Source organism: Maylandia zebra, linkage group LG15 (genome assembly GCF_041146795.1).
Source record: "Maylandia zebra isolate NMK-2024a linkage group LG15, Mzebra_GT3a, whole genome shotgun sequence".
NCBI classification, from domain to species: domain Eukaryota; kingdom Metazoa; phylum Chordata; class Actinopteri; order Cichliformes; family Cichlidae; genus Maylandia; species Maylandia zebra.
In genome coordinates, this window is record NC_135181.1 from 34,168,753 (window position 1) to 34,185,223 (window position 16,471).

The window sequence follows — 16,471 nt, forward strand, 5'->3', positions numbered from 1 at the left end:
CCAGTTACATCACATCATTCTGATGATTTACAAAGAGATAAAAGGATAAAATAATTATTTTTTACCAAATAATACAAGCAATCTGATTTATTTTCTAACCATGATTGCAGTTAAATGTATATCAATAATTAACCTTTTACGATTATATATGAGTCATTACTTTTTTGAAAAGAAAAAAAAAACAAAAAACTCCCACTCAGCTTGTTAGTGGACAAATGTGGCCACCACCTGTTTACGTTCACAAAATGTTATAAAATTAATACATATTAAAACAGTTTCCACTCGATTTCTCAAATTGGCATCATTCCTTGTCATTAAAACCAAAAAAAAAAAAATTTACCCTCTAAATGCTAGTTAGGTTGTCTATTACCAGTAACTTTTTTTTTTTAGAAAAAAAAGAAAAAAGAAAAAAAGAGGATAACGTTCTCATTTTGTCACCATATAATTGTTTTCAGTCAGCGTTAAAGGTCAGTACCAGTAACAATGATTTATTTTTACTTTTTTGCATTTACTTTCAGTCTTCTTCAGTCACCTTTCTCACTCACTATGTGTTAAAAGACCTCTCTGCACTGAATCATACTTGTTATTGATCTCTGGCTCTCTTCCACAGCATGTCTTTTATCCTGCCTTCCTTCTCTCACCCCAACTGGTCGCGGCAGATGGCCGCCTCCCCCCAACCCTGGTTCTACCAGGGTCTGATTTTATCTTTAGCGGTGCACTTTTTGGTCCTACCTGCTTTAATTCATTCACCCTTTAGCTGACCCAAGGAGATCGGAAGAGAGCCTTTGTTAAAACACAGTCATCTAAATTAAAAATAAAAGGCATAAAGGATTCAACCAAAATAGAATCTAAATAAAGAAACATCTTTATGACAGTGTGACTGACAGTGACGTCTTGAAAACCAAAGGAGCACTTTCATTACTGTGTTGGCTATATCTGCGATACGTTATGTACCGTCAGCTCCTTTCATAGAGACAGAAATGTGCAGCATGTTCTCTCAGTGGACTGGTGTTGTTAGAGTGGGCAGAGTAGACAGCCAGGTCTCACACCTACACAGTAACAAGAGCCCTGAGAATCACACCCCCGCAGTTAATGATCTTATTCCTTCACCTCCCTCTGGAGTTGTGGCAGTGTTATCGTCTCCAGTCACCATGCTAACAACATTGTCTCCAATACAAAAGCTATCACAGCTATTTTATCACATGTATGCATATCAGTACTGTTCATTGTTCACTGCTCCACAAAAAACTCAGCAAACAATTAATTGGAAAAATATTAAAAAGTATAAACAGAAATACTTACCTGTATTCATATTTCACAGTCTGATGTGCTCAGGAGGAAATCAGCTTTCAGGCTGTCACAGACATAAACCATATAAAAAATAAACTTTAAAAAACAGTCAACTTCATGATTTTGTATGATAATATGTATGACCGGAAACAACGGTACAAAGTCGACAGAAAAGGTCGTCTTTCTACATCTATAAGTTTCATTTTTATTTGCCAGTGAGATATCTGAATGTAAAGCGGACTGCATTTTTATCAGTGGTGTTCAGACCATTTTGTTTCTATTTATTTCTGTGAATGAGTACTTGGAGTAATTTCTTTTTTAAAATTTATTACTCGTGTTAAAATTCGGGGAAACGTTCATGTTGTAATTTCTTAAGCAGACGATTTACTTCTAAATTTAATTAAAAATTCAGAATCAGAACTACAGCTAAAGTTACTCCATATTACTGAGACTTAGCCAGCCACGTGAAATTCATTACGCTGTCCAGGCTTAATAGGCATAGACTAATATTAATCCCACAAACCTGTTACAGCAGCACAAAGGTCTGGACGTAAAATTAAATTAAATTACATTACATTAAATAGGTAAAAAATAATAAATGAGAAAAATAGTGAAAACGCCAAAAGACTCATGGTTACTACATGCAGTAAAAGACACTATGTCACAGATTTTTTTTATATGCACATAAAGTGCATATAATGAATATTAATAAAGGTAACATGCTAGACTCTAAAGCGGTGCACCTGTTTGATCGCATTGTAGCTAGCTGCTAGTTTGTTATGGTAATGAGCATCAGGAGCCTGGAGAGTGCTGTTCAGTAACTCAGTCTCCTCTAGCTCAAAGGAACCACCGTCATTCATTCACTTTCACTTTCTTGGTGAATTTAGCCTCTGCGACAAAACTTCGAAACGCACAAATTTCAATCGACTAACCATTGAAAAAACACTGTATCCACGACCACGTCTTCCCGTTGGAGCAGCTACTCAGTTGCTACAACAGACAGACTGACAAAAAGAAACTCGGAAGCATATGCATCAGAGAAGACTCGGGACATTTTCGCCCCGAGCTTAATCCACTAGGCTGTCTGCAAATACCTTCTCCTGCTGGACGATTTACACCCTTTATCAACTATAACCAATTTTAATATATTACACATTTTAAATACATGAAGTCGGCGTTTAATAGGTAAACTGGAAAGTCTGGGTGAAAACAAAGCAATCAGGCAGTTACACATTTCTACATTGTTTGCCTGACAGACCAAACGCAGGCGTTAAAACAAGCGCGCACAATGTGGTACATTCAAGATGAGCAAATGTGTTGTTACGTTCCACTATTTTGCAACATATTCTGCTATGTGCAATCCAGATGTTGTGTTATAATAGAGCAGGGTAGCTACGTGGTATATGTGTCCTAGTGAAGGTTATGTTATTAACTATAATCTTAATGAACGAAAGTTGCCAAGATGAATGCGTCATGGACGCTGTTCCGGAAGATGTCAGCGAGAGAAGGTGTGTTTCCGGAAGACGTGGCTGTTGCTGCAGTGGCAGCTGTCATCCAAAATTATTCTGAGAAGAGCTTTTTTGTTCTGCTTCTGTCTCATCCAGCTACATTATCAAGATGATTTCTCTAACGGACTCCCAAAGTAAGAGCTGTGTTTTTGAGTGTATCCGTAGGTTCCTGCTGTCTGAGCTAACCCTAGTTTGAGCTGCAGTGCTCAAAGTGCTAACTAGCACTGTCAGTACAAGAAAGTTACCTTTCATTTTTCTCTCATGACATTCAGTGGCACAAATAGCCAGCAGCTTTCCCCCCGATAATATCCGCTGTAGCCACTAGAACGACCAGAGTTACGTGCAAGTACATTATTAAGCGCTCTGACAACTTTACCATTCAGCGTGAGCAGCGGAGCTCCTTTGGAAGCCCTGCTGTGATTCTTATTGTGGATATTTCTGCCATCCTTGTTTGCATATGTGTTATTGGAGTACTTCCGTGTGCTTTAATTTGAAATAAGTCTGTTAGAGTTATGACTATGTGCAGGATTACATTCTGACATGCCGAGCATAGCTTCTGTCAATGTGTCCGTAACGAGATGTAAACCAATTGGTTTGCTTTCGACGTAGAAAAACGTGTAACAAAATATTATCTCTTCATGTTATCTTAAGATTTAAATGTCAGACTCTGATGGTTTGTGTGTCCTTCAGAGATTGGAATGGGATTAACAGGCTTCGGCGTGTTTTTCCTCTTCTTCGGGATGATCCTGTTCTTTGACAAAGCACTTCTGGCTATTGGAAATGTGAGTAACCTGTTGTTGTTGTTCCAAAGGATGTCTAAAAGTGCAACTTCTGATTACGCAGATGCATTACTGTGTGACACGTGACAATTATTATTAATTATAATCTGTTAGTGTGATCCAGCTGTGTTTAGTTTCACATAAACATAGCAACAGCATCATTAATAGCATCAAAGTGCCTCACTTTCTCAGCAGTGTCACATTTGCATTATTTCAGTTACACAGGAAATATAACTAAAATAAAATGTCTCAGTTATGAACTTGCAGGCCACTCTTCTGTGGAACCAGCTCCTAGTTTGGATTTGGGAGACAGACAACCTCTCTATGTATATTAGGCTGAAAACTTTAGTCTCTGATAAACAGCATAGTTAGGGCTGGATCAGGTGACCATAAATCTTTGAGGCTCCCCATGATGCACTGAGTGCTTCTTCTTCACTTTCCTTTTTTTAGGTCCATTTAGTTATTAGTTATTAAAATCTGACTTTCTTCCACAGCATGTCTTCCTCCTCTCATCCCCAAACAGTCGCAGCAGATGGCCGCCCCGCCCTGCTGGGGGTTTCTTCCTGTTCCCAGGCAAATTTTCCTTCCCACTGTCACCAAAGTGCTTGCTCATAGGGGATCATCTGATTGTTGGGGCTTGTCTGTATCATTGTAGGGTCTTAACCTTATGGTATAGAGCACCCTAAAGTAACTCTTGTGTGATATGGCACTATATATACATAAAATTAAATTGAATTGAATCCAAAATCCCTCATAGATATTCAGCTGACTGCAATTATGATTCACGTGATTTTAACACATATAAACCTTCCAGTGAGCCCAATCGTCCCATGAAAGGGGGTAATGTTATCATGAAAAAGACCATTCCCATTTGGACAATAATGTTTCATGTCACAGGATTGCTATTACTGCTAAACATAAGAGAAGCACCCAATCACCTCACCATAGAGGTCAAAGGTTCAAGCATGATCTCTTGGTTTTTTTTAGCTGTTGAAAATGTATTCACTTCTGCGTGTCTCACTTTTTGCGATGCTGACGGCCTCTATTTGCTTTATAGTGCTCTGAATATCCACTGTAACCCTAATATCAATATCTGTCGTCATAGAACTAATGATGGACTATTATTGGAAGAGCTGCTCTTTGCCTTTGCTACCAAACTAAATCAGTTATGTGCCAGACTGCAATTCATACTTTCTAATCTATTTAATGACATATTTCCCATAGATCTGAATGTAAATGGCAGTTAGGCAGTGTACGGATACACTGTCCAGTTGAGCAGTCTTTGTGACAGAGGGTCCTGCCACATGGGCTGCAGCAATAAACCATCTTTTAAGATGGTTTATTGCTGCAGGTCTCTTAGACCTTTTCTTCCTGCTAACGTGAAACAAATTCAGAATAAACAGGACCTGCTTGGAATTTCTTATACATCATGCCGGGAGTATTGCTTGAAGGCTTTTACTCTAACACTGGATAGATGGACTTGACACGTTCAAAATCATGACATTCATCATTTTTGTCGTTAGCAATATGGCTGCTTGTAAAAAGGATTGCATTTTGGATTTTTCTGTAGTGCTGCACAGTGTTAAAAATGTTCCTTCTAATATTCTCTGTAAGCACAGAAAATATACCCTACCAGTCAAAACGTTTAGAACAACAACATTCCAGTTATTTATTGGAATTCAAGTCGTTCGAGGTACAAAGGTAAGTTATGAACTGCCAGGTTAAAAAAAAAAAAAAAAAAGCTAAGGTTACCCAAAACTGAAAAAGTAATGCACATTTCAGAATTGCAGATGGCATTTTTCAGGAAACACAAAATGGGTTAACCATTTAAAGCTGTTCGGATCAAGCCTTGAAAGCTGGTGCTACTAATTTTTACAGGTGTTCCAACTTTTCTAGATCACTCACAGCACCCTCTGTCTGCATAAAAGCAGTGTTGGAGTGTGTTGCTACAAAAATGGTGAGGAAAAAGGCAATTAACAATGGAAGAGAGACAGACCATCATAAAATTTAGGTCTTTCCTACAGAGAAATTGCAAAGAAAGTCAAGGTGTCAGTGAGTATAGTTTCAAAAAGACATCAAAAGACACTCAGAAACAAACTCTAACAGGAAGAGGTCTGGCAGACCCAAAACTGAATCAGAGGACAAGTTTCTTAACCGCTTGCATGCATTTGGTTTGTGGCAACTCTACTGGCTACACAATTATCATTTAAAACCAATAAAATTAAACTCCAGTGTTTTTTCCTTCATTCATACTAGTGCAAATAATTGCTTTCTTTCAGTCTGTTTGGTATTTATATGATGCCAATGACAACACTGGATACTTGATTGCGTGTGCTTGCAGTTTTGAACCCTTCTCTAATATGTTTCCACTCTTTTTTTTTGTCTCTGCAGATTCTCTTTGTTGCTGGACTCTCCTTTGTCATCGGCCTTGAGAGGACCTTCCGCTTCTTTTTCCAGAAGCACAAGATGAAGGCCACCAGTTTCTTCCTGGGAGGAGTGTTTGTGGTGTTGATTGGCTGGCCCATTATTGGAGTTTTGCTCGAGATCTATGGTTTTTTTCTCTTATTCAGGTAAGATGAATACAAAAGGCACACAACAGATTCAGTAGACTGACAGTTATCTTGTTTAAAGAGCCCACGAAACACTGAAACCTGAGATACAGTAAACTTATTCTTTACATGAAAGAAGCAGGATGACTTGAGAGATCTGATTGAAACTTGGGCTCAGTCCTGAAAAGCCCTAAATTTTATATATTAAATTGCACTTTGGAAAGCACTGTTTTCATCAAAGTTGCAGTGTGTTTAAAGACTTAAAGTGGACATGAAACACTACATGGAGTACTATGCTTTAAAAAACTGCCATGGATTTCGCACTGTCTGTCTTATTTCTGGATTTAAGAAATAACTGCTCAAAGTCTTTAAAACAAGTTTAGCACCATCCTGAGTCTGCACAGAACATGACATCACCGGGTTGGGTTGATTAATTGTGGTCTATAGACTTACTGTCACGATCAGGCGAGCCATTTATTATGGTTGAGAACAAAGCATGAACATTAAAAAAATATATATATACACTGTAAAAGCTAAATTCCTAACAAACTGAAAACCTGGAACACTGGGAATACCTGGAGACACTTTGGAAATATTGAGAGAACGAGGAGACGCGAGGGAGCATTAACAGACGCAGCCAACTGTTGTTGCAATTTGGCACTATATACATGAAATTGAATTAAATATCCTAGGAGCCACACATAGGCGAGCAGTCTGAGAGTGAAGAGCTCTGTTGGGTTAATATGGTACTTTGAGATTATTAAGATAAGATGGGGACTGAATATTCAAGAGCTTGTATGTGGTGAGAAGGATTTTAAATTCGATTCTGGATTTATCAGGGAACCAGTGATAAGAAGCCAATACAGGAGAAATTTGCTCTCTTTCTAGTCCCTGTCAGTATTTTCACTGTAGCATTTTGGTTCAACTGAAGCTTTTCAGTTCAGGGGCCCGTTCTTCGTACGTCGCTCACTACATCCAAGATCAAATGACACATCCAAGACCAAACCATCGCGCTAACCGTGAGCTCGCTAATCCGGTTCCCCGAACACACTTGTTGTTGACGATTAGTACAGCTGGACGCAGTAATGTGACATCACTGGGTGTCGTAAAAGGGGCTACGCATCGATAGTAGAAACATTGATCGGCAACCCGCTGATTGGTCGGCGAAAATGTCGAAGGGGCGCGCTCGGTATTTTCCGGCAGCAGAGCAAGAACTCTTGATTGAGGGATTTCAGGAGTTTCAGAGTTTAATTAAAACGCAAGGGAACACTGCAAAGGCTGCAAAAGCAAGGAGAGAGGGCTGGCAGAAAGTTGCTGACAAATCAAACTCGTAGGTAATTCAATAATAACAATAATAATGGAGTGGATTGATATAGCGCTTTTCAAGGCACCCAAAGCGCTTTACAATGCCACTATTCAGTCACTTTATTATTTATTCATAGATTTATTATATTACACTATATTATCCAATATTATATTACATTATATTATATTGTTATATTATATCCCCTTTCACATTAGAGCCACAACAGGACCCACTAGAACATGGGAACAAGTAAAAGTGAAATATAAGAATATTCTACAGAATGGTAATATTTATCACTTATATTGCTTTTCGTCTCTTGGAAAGAGACCCTGGAATGATCTGTTTGTTTGTTCATAAAAGCAACCAAGAAAAGGGCAGAGCAAAAAAGACAGGTGGTGGTCCTGCACCCCCTCGTCAACAAGTTGGTTAAGTAAATAATATCCTCACGGGAAAATCGATATCTCTCAATGAGCACACTGTCACGCTGAGCTAAAGGATCCTGTCTGTCCCGCAATATACGCTGGATTCTGAGGACTCTCCTTATCAATCTTGCACCTTCCGCAATGGGCTGCTCGCGTATACGGACAGGACATGGCTGCGACAGGCTTCCCAAATCCACCTTCGCTTTTATAGCCGTGGTCTCTCATCTTGATTACACAAAGTAATTTGCAATTACTACTCTGAAATATGAATTACATCTGTAATAATCACATACATGTAATAGAATGTTAATAGTTCATTTCCCTTTTTTAGGAAATGACCTGTATGTATCTGTGTGACATCAATAAAAGGATCAAGTGCTGCATTATCTTTAGTTACATTGATGTTATTTATTTATGGTGAAACAGTGGTGGAATATCGCTGTTGCTTTCGTATGAATGACGCGGACATACCTGCGTGGCCGCGATCTAATCCTGTTTACATAAAGTAAACCTGCTCCCGAGCTCTGTTGCTATGACAGCAAGTCCCGGATGAGCTTCGGGGAACCGAACGATCCAAGATCACGCGAAATCGTCAACAATCTAATCCAGCTAACTTACTTAGCGAGGTACGAAGAACAGGCCCCAGGAGTTTTTAGGTTAGTGCTAATATGTGGTAGATATCATTTTAGCCAGTGTTGTTTAGAAAATGTTTTCAAAATAGACTTGACAAGGGAAAGTCTGTCAATTCCAAAATTATCACCGGATAATTAAGATGGAACCAAGAGATGCAGATAATGCTTAAAGACGAAGACCAAGCCCAGTTCTGAGGAGCCTTGAGAGCTAGCAACAACTTGGTGTTAATAATCGACCTGTGGGATGATTCTTTCCATCTTCATTATAAAAACATTTATGCATAAAAGTTGGTCATCTGGTCTGGTTCATACGGAAGAGGATTAGGCTACTGGGGGGGAAAAGTGAGCACGTCTTTTTTTTTTTTTCTTCTTTTCCAGAATTCTGAGAAAAAATAATCCTGATGGAAAAAAAGTCAGAATTCTGACTAAAAAAGACATGCACGTGTTCAAATAATGTAATAATCAAAAAACACTTTTTTTCATGAATTGTCTTTGGCTTCTCCCCTCTGTCTTACTCTCCTTTCTTTAATCACATCCAGGGGCTTCTTTCCAGTGGTTGTAGGCTTTATCAGGAGAATACCAGTCCTTGGCTCCATCCTAAACCTGCCCTTTATCAGTGCAGTGAGTATTACCCAGCTCCACACCTGCTGTGCAGCTTTTGTTTAAACACAGCATGGTTTCTTCATTAATCATCATATTCAAACACCTCAAGCACAACAGATTAACCAGACTGCCCAAATAAATGCCATGGTTATTTAACTGAAAATCAATTTAGCAGACACACGAGCTCAGCATACACAGCTAGGATGGAAGCAGTTTGGAAAATTAAATGTAGTTTTGTGTGTTTAGCTTGTCTCACACATTGCTTTGTGGCTAATAAACATACCCCTACCATGCTGTTGTGTTGGAAGCTTTGTTTTGAGGTGAGCATCTGTCTTTATTTTTATTTTTTTCTTAAGCCTTCGTAAGGCTCTGAGGACAATCAGCAGTCGTGGTCAGTCACTGCCGATTTTCCTTTGCATGTTAACTTATCTAACACGCTTTGAGTCTCATCTTTTTGGAGCAGGTAATTGTCTTTTGTTTTTTAACCTTTAAGGCACACACCACAGGCATGTCATCTGAAGACTGATATATCTTAAGATGACATGTTGTACATCCAGTCAGCCAAGCCATCCATCCATCCATCCATCGTCTTTTACTTCTCCAGTTCAGGGTTGCAGTGGCAAGAGTCGGTGGCCTGTCCAGGCTGGTGACCCTGGACAGGCCACCAGCCTATTGCAGGGATAGCACTGAGAGACATTGACAGTCACACTTGTAGCCAATTGAGAATCACCAGTGAAGTTTACCTGCTTGTCTTTGGACTGTGATAGGAAGCTTGAGTACCCGGAGAGAACCTGCAAATCCCACGCAGAATGGCCCCAGTGGATTTTAACAGTAAGGCTGCACCATGCAAAATGCAGTGAAATATGAATTGTACAAACTGCAGACAAAAGGATTTAAAAAGTTGGTCTGCAATGACCCACTGAATATTTTAACAAGCTAAACAGCCAGCTTCTATGGAAGATTAGCTGTCACAATTTCCCACTATCATGTTGGCTAACCTGACAAAATCTTGTAGTTATGGGCATATGTGCATACATTTTCTTCTTTTTTAACAGTATCATGCATAAAAGAAGTGGATATAGCCTTCAGATCTAAAAAGGAAGTCAGTTCCTTAAATGACATTAACCTGCTCTCTCTCCATTGGTATTTAATAGTCCACCTATAGCAGGTGCTGTAGGGGTTCAGTGCAATAAGGACTGGGCAGCAGTCAAAGGCAGAGGTCCCGTTGGCTCTAGGGAAGGGGTCTCGAAGTCCAGTTCTTGAGGGCTGGTGTCCTAAATCTTTTCCATGTGTCCCTGTTGCAACACGCCTGTATACAATTAGTAGGTCACTAGCAAGACTGTATAGAACAGGGGCGGGCAGTTCCAGACCTCGAGGGCCGGTGTCCTCATTTTAGATGTGTCCTTGATCCAGCACAGCTGATTCAAATGGCTCAATTACCTCCTCAACATATATCTTTTCCTCAACATAAGTTCTCCAGAGGCCTGGTAATGAACTAATCAAGTGATTAGTTCATTACCAGGCCTCTGGAGAACTTCAAGACATGTTGAGAAGGTAATTTATCCATTTAAATCAGCTGTGTTGGATCAAGGACACATCTAAAACTTGCAGGACACTGGCCCTCGAGGCCTGGAGTCTGACACCTGTGGGTTAGGGGTTGCCATTTCAGCATGCAGTCAAGTTCTATACTCTTGCTAATGACCTACTAATTTTATTCAGGTGTGTTGCAACGGACACATGGAAACGTTTGAGGACACCAGCCCTCAAGGACTGGAGTTTGAGACCCGTACTCTAGGGACATGGAGTGTCACCTCTTTTGTGGGGAAGGCGTCTGACTAAGTGCTTTTGGTTAGAGATACAGGTTAGATATACTCATCAGGCTCACATCAGCACATATAGCTCAGGTTCTGAAAAGTGTTTCCTGGAGAGGGGCTGTTCCACTTTGGAGTTTCCCCTAGTGGGAGGTGGGTTTGGTATATACTAGGCTGCCTGTTTTACCCTGGTGGACGAAAGGGTTTCCCTGCACCATCAGGTTGTGTGCGATTATGTACTGAAAGTATAGTATTCAGACTTGTTAGACTCGTCTTTTTTGTTTGTTTAAACAGAAAGTAGTGCACACAACCTCGTTGCAAACAGGTTATAAAAATGACCTGAAATTTTGAGACTGTGCCTTGTCAGCTGTGGTGTGTCCCTTTAGGTCATGCATGCTTCACTTTAAAGTGTTGCAGGATAATCGCAAACACTGCAGTTCAGCCGCTCCTACATTTATCTGTGCCAAACATTCTCCACATGAGTCCTGAATGCCAACAAGTTGTCACTTAACACGGTTTCTTTCTTTTCTTTCAGTATGCGGACAAAGTGGGCGAGAGCAACACTATGGTATAACAGTGACTTTTTGTAACCAGAGAAAGTTGTTTGATTATAGGTTTTATAAAGCATCACAATCTCCCATGGTGCTGAGTAAAAGCACCTAAATATACAGATCAGATTCAGATTTCCACATTCAAGCAGACAAGGACTGTTTTTGTCTGTAACTTCAGTGGTCAGCACTACCAATCACAGATTCATCACTGTATCGCACCATCAGTTTCTTACTGTCAACACTAAAGTCTCTACAATAAATGTTTCAAATGCCATCGATCCCTTCGCCATTGACTGCATCTTGCGTTTAAAAGGAGGATAGAAGACTCCCTCAAGGCCCGACTTTATCTACATGATGTTCTTAATCTGTGGAACTGTCAGATAAAACTACCCAGTGCAAGGACAAGAAGTGGAAGTGCATCCTGCCATGTTTGCCACGTTTGTGCCTGTGCTTTAACCTAATTTGCACAAAAGCTTTTAAATCCAGGATTTTGTTTACAGTTACACCCCCGTTCAGCTGTTGGAATATTTACTTTGTCCATTTCTTTGTGATTGTGTTCAGTGTTGGCTAGAAGTGTTTCTGTATAAATTATTTTTTAAATATGATCACTTGACTTTATCTGTTATGAGTGGCAGTCTGTCTACTCGTTCGTTGGGATAGACACAGTTCTCGAGTTAAGTGTTCAAAGACAATGTTCATGCAACACACAAGTTAAGGACACATTGGATCTTGATGAATTAATATTCAAATTGTAAATCCTTACTGACGCACAAAATAGTTTTATACCAAAATCATATACTGTTTGAGAGCTAGGATTTAAAATTACAACAAAAGTTTAAATTATTTTCTGCCTTTTTTTTTTAGCTTTTATGATTTACTTGTTTTTTGTTTGTTTGTTTTTTTAATAACCGGTAGTAGGAAATGTTGTTGGGTGACTGCTATTAGACATTTAAACAGAAGATGACATGCTACTAACTATAGGCATCAGACCTGTGATATTAGATGTTGCTAAATAAATAAGAGAAGGCTACAAAGCCAAACAGGATTATTATCAATAAAAACTTCTGTGTGGAACTGAAAAAATACTATTACAAAATAAAAAAGGAAACAACTTTCCCCAGCTGGGCCAGATAAAGCTAAGGCACCACAAGTGTGGCACAACTATGTGCATTTTTTTTTTTTGACAGTGTTGTGGAGGGTCTTCAAAGAGTACTCAAATAGTTTGCAGTAAATATTGAATAATATTTTTGCCATCCGTCTTACTTTTTATAATCTTTTCCTGTTTGCTTCCACCAAAGGGGACAGCATGTGGAATAGGCTCAAGCCCCCAAAACACTGAGTTGGATAAGCGAGTAGGTTTGTAAAATTCTTTCGCCTGTGAGGCTTTTTCAGTGTTTTCAGTGTTGACATGACAGTGATCAAAAAAAGCAACACTTGAATCTATTCTAAGGTTTTTGGGCCTAATTCACTAATATGTGTGAACAAATATTCTTAGCTGAAATAGGTGTGCATAAAAAGTTACTCTCATGTTTATGAGATGTGCACATAAGAATCATTCAACAGCCCATGCCCGCAGTCAGTATACTGATTTATCTAAGGTAACACTTTAGATAACTAACAGCTCTAAAGCTTAACCTAGACTAAAATGTAGCGTATGTTCAATGACTTTGTCACCATTATACACCATAGATGGGGGTAAGTAATTCATTTTATAAAGGTATAAGAACACACAAGACATAAGAGGGCCACACCAATAACTAAACTCAAGCCTGCTCAGTATTTATTTCATTATAAATTTTTAATTGTTTAATTTAGATTTCACGAGTAAAAATGCCAACATTTAATCATTATTTGATCAATATTTCCAAAACAATTGTGAACAAAATGAGTGAGAAAGATCGAGGCTATTTTGGGCTTGAAAATGTGTATTAAAGTCAGATTGAATGTCTTCAGTATCTCAGTGTATGGATTTGTTAAACTTTATCTCTGAAAAATGTTTGTTTACATAAAAAGGTTGAACGAAGAGAGCCAGCATCTTCTGAGCAAGGTTCCCTACATGTGGAAAGTTCTTGCCTCTGAGAGGAAAATAGAAATCCAGCACTCAGACTAAATGGAAGATTGTTCTGCTACTAATAAATCAAAAATCAAAATATTTTGATTCAGCGTTCTCGCCTGATGATGGTAACTATTTTAGTTACAACACCTCAACTCTTGGAAAGGGCACCTGCTAATATGCTTCTTTTTTCTCAGGGTATATTTGTGTTGCCCATCAAGTACTCTGATAAATTCCCCATCAGATATATATTTTTTGCAGTTTTGTAGGAACCTGCAATTTTTATTTCACCCAACATTTGTCTGGCCTCACATATACCAAAGGAAACACACTGGACCTGGTTTTTACTTTTATTATTTACATTTAATAAGGACTGTATTTGTTCTGGGGACATCTTTATTTGTGATCATCACGTTACTGTGTGGTTAGCGCTCGCGTCTTACATTCCTGTGCGGCTGTGAAATTCCCTGCTTTTGAACAGTCTTATTCCTTCACAATGACCAACAGTGGTTTTACGATCTTCTTTCCATTTCAGATAACATATATCGTGTTACAGTGAGGTCAGCTCCTGTTTCAAAATCTTTACTTTAGACAAATGACAGGATTTGCAGTTTAAAGTGTTCTTGTCAAAAAGTGGAGCATTTGTTGAACTCAACTCATTTATACATTCACCTGCTTCGATTAAAGGATGATGCATTATAGAAAGATTTTGACATGTTTAATTGTATAGTTAGCACTTTTTTGGCTAAGTGCCTACTCATTTTAAGAATCCCGCCACTTAAAAAGCAAACAAAAACAAGCTTAACAAGTTTCTCTCATTTACAGGCCAATCTAAAATTATTTTTTATGCAAAGATGTTAGAGAAGGGTGTGGCTAAAAGCTTACAGCTGTTTTGGACAAATACAGCTTTCTGGATCATTTTCAGTCCGTCTTTAATCAAGCTCATTTAACTGGAACAGGTCTTCCTCCTTTGATCCAATGATGAAGAAGAATGTTCTGTTTTGTTTGACCTGACCTCTGCCCTTTGAACTGCTGACTACTACATGCGTGGTGCTTGTATCTGGGTCTGCTTTGGATTGGTTCTCCTTATATCTGTCTGAACAGTCCTTTCCTGTGTTGTTTCCCAGTACAGGTCCTCTTCCACCTCTCTTGCCTATAATGTGCCATAACGTTCCACCTGGGGGCTTTTATTGTATTTGTTAAATCTTCTCCCTTTTCAGCACATTTTGAGCACCTTTAAGAACTTTTTTTTTTATCACTGATATGATGTTTCTCCAGTCTAGAAAAAAAAGTGCTATATTTAAAAAAAACCCAACATTTTAACTTTGACACCGATGCAGCCCGAGCAGATCCCTGTGATCAGAGAACTAAAGCTTTTACCACAGTGACTCTGGAACTCTTTCCCACTGAGCCTGTGACCTGTGGACTCATCTGTGCTGTTTTTTTACAAAGCAGCTAAAAAACAAAAACTTTTGGGGGAAACCTTTTGTCCCTTTTTGTTTTTTACTGTTTTTGTTCTGAAGCTCTTTGTGATATTTATCTTGGAAAGAATTATATAAATAAAAATGTTCTTAACTAAATGAAAAAGCTGGTCTTGATTGTTCCATCCCTGCATGTGTAAAGTTTGGTTAAAAAGTCCTTGTTGTAATGCAGCTTTGCTAAACAAGGTTTGTCTATTCCCACTCTGCGTCAGTCAAGTTCTTGCATTTCTTGATTCAGATTGCAGTAAATAAATACTTAGAAGACTGGGGTTAGGCTAAATGGTGATTTTAAATTGCCCATAGGTTTGAATGTGAATTTGAATGGTGGTTTGTCTCTCTGTATTAGCCCTGCAGCAGACTGGCAACCTGTCTATGGGTGCACCCTGCCTCTCGCCCTGAGACAGCTTGGATAGACTAAAGATTTTATATATACAGTGGGGCAAAAAAGTATTTAGTCAGCCACCGATTGTGCAAGTTTCCCCACCTAAAATGATGACAGAGGTCAGTAATTTGCACCAGAGGTACACTTCAACTGTGAGAGACAGAATGTGAAAAAAAAAAAAAAAAAATCCATGAATCCACATGGTAGGATTTGTAAAGAATTTATTCGTAAATCAGGGTGGAAAATAAGTATTTGGTCAATAACAAAAATACAACTCAATACTTTGTAACATAACCTTTGTTGGCAATAACAGAGGTCAAACGTTTACTATAGGTCTTTACCAGGTTTGCACACACAGTAGCTGGTATTTTGGCCCATTCCTCCATGCAGATCTTCTCGAGAGCAGTGATGTTTTGGGGCTGTCGCCGAGCAACACGGACTTTCAACTCCCGCCACAGATTTTCTATGGGGTTGAGGTCTGGAGACTGGCTAGGCCACTCCAGGACTTTCAAATGCTTCTTACGGAGCCACTCCTTTGTTGCCCGGGCGGTGTGTTTTGGATCATTGTCATGTTGGAAGACCCAGCCTCGTTTCATCTTCAAAGTTCTCACTGATGGAAGGAGGTTTTGGCTCAAAATCTCACGATACATGGCCCCATTCATTCTGTCCTTAACACGGATCGGTCGTCCTGTCCCCTTGGCAGAAAAACAGCCCCATAGCATGATGTTTCCACCCCCATGCTTCACAGTAGGTATGGTGTTCTTGGGATGCAACTCAGTATTCTTCTTCCTCCAAACACGACGAGTTGAGTTCATACCAAAAAGTTCTACTTTGGTTTCATCTGACCACATGACATTCTCCCAATCCTCTGCTGTATCATCCATGTGCTCTCTGGCAAACTTCAGACGGGCCTGGACATGCACTGGCTTCAGCAGCGGAACACGTCTGGCACTGCGGGATTTGATTCCCTGCCGTTGTAGTGTGTTACTGATGGTGACCTTTGTTACTTTGGTCCCAGCTCTCTGCAGGTCATTCACCAGGTCCCCCCGTGTGGTTCTGGGATCTTTGCTCACCGTTCTCATGATCATTTTGACCCCACGGGAT

At 39.4% G+C, this 16,471-nt stretch overlaps 2 protein-coding genes across 7 annotated transcripts in view; one reads left to right on the forward strand and one right to left on the reverse strand.

Annotated features, from left to right (window-relative positions):
* The window catches only part of recql (RecQ helicase-like), a 20,462-nt gene extending 17,378 nt beyond the window's left edge, over window positions 1-3,084 (reverse strand). For 2 of the 5 annotated variants that reach the window (XM_004564756.3, XM_076874320.1), the window contains exons 1-2: window positions 2,223-2,373; window positions 1,303-1,354 (exon numbers count right to left, since the gene is read on the reverse strand). In XM_004564756.3, the coding sequence (XP_004564813.1) occupies window positions 1,303-1,312 (10 nt within the window). In that variant the 5' untranslated portion in view covers window positions 1,313-1,354; window positions 2,223-2,373. Of the gene's footprint in view, window positions 1-1,302; window positions 1,355-2,033; window positions 2,113-2,222; window positions 2,375-3,043 lie in introns of those variants that run through there. The other 3 variants (XM_076874318.1, XM_076874316.1, XM_076874317.1) reach the window with 3 other exon arrangements.
* golt1ba (golgi transport 1Ba) lies at window positions 2,650-13,399 on the forward strand. 2 transcript variants are annotated; one of them, XM_076874321.1, is made up of 5 exons: window positions 2,650-2,798; window positions 3,489-3,580; window positions 5,969-6,147; window positions 9,026-9,107; window positions 11,436-13,399. In XM_076874321.1, exons 1-5 carry the CDS (start codon window positions 2,753-2,755, stop codon window positions 11,472-11,474), a joined length of 438 nt encoding a protein of 145 aa, XP_076730436.1. In that variant the 5' UTR covers window positions 2,650-2,752; the 3' UTR covers window positions 11,475-13,399. The 2 variants fall into 2 exon arrangements, with proteins under 2 accessions (XP_076730436.1, XP_004564814.1); XM_004564757.4 differs by having other exon boundaries at window positions 2,792-2,932.
* Window positions 13,400-16,471: the final 3,072 nt, after the last annotated feature.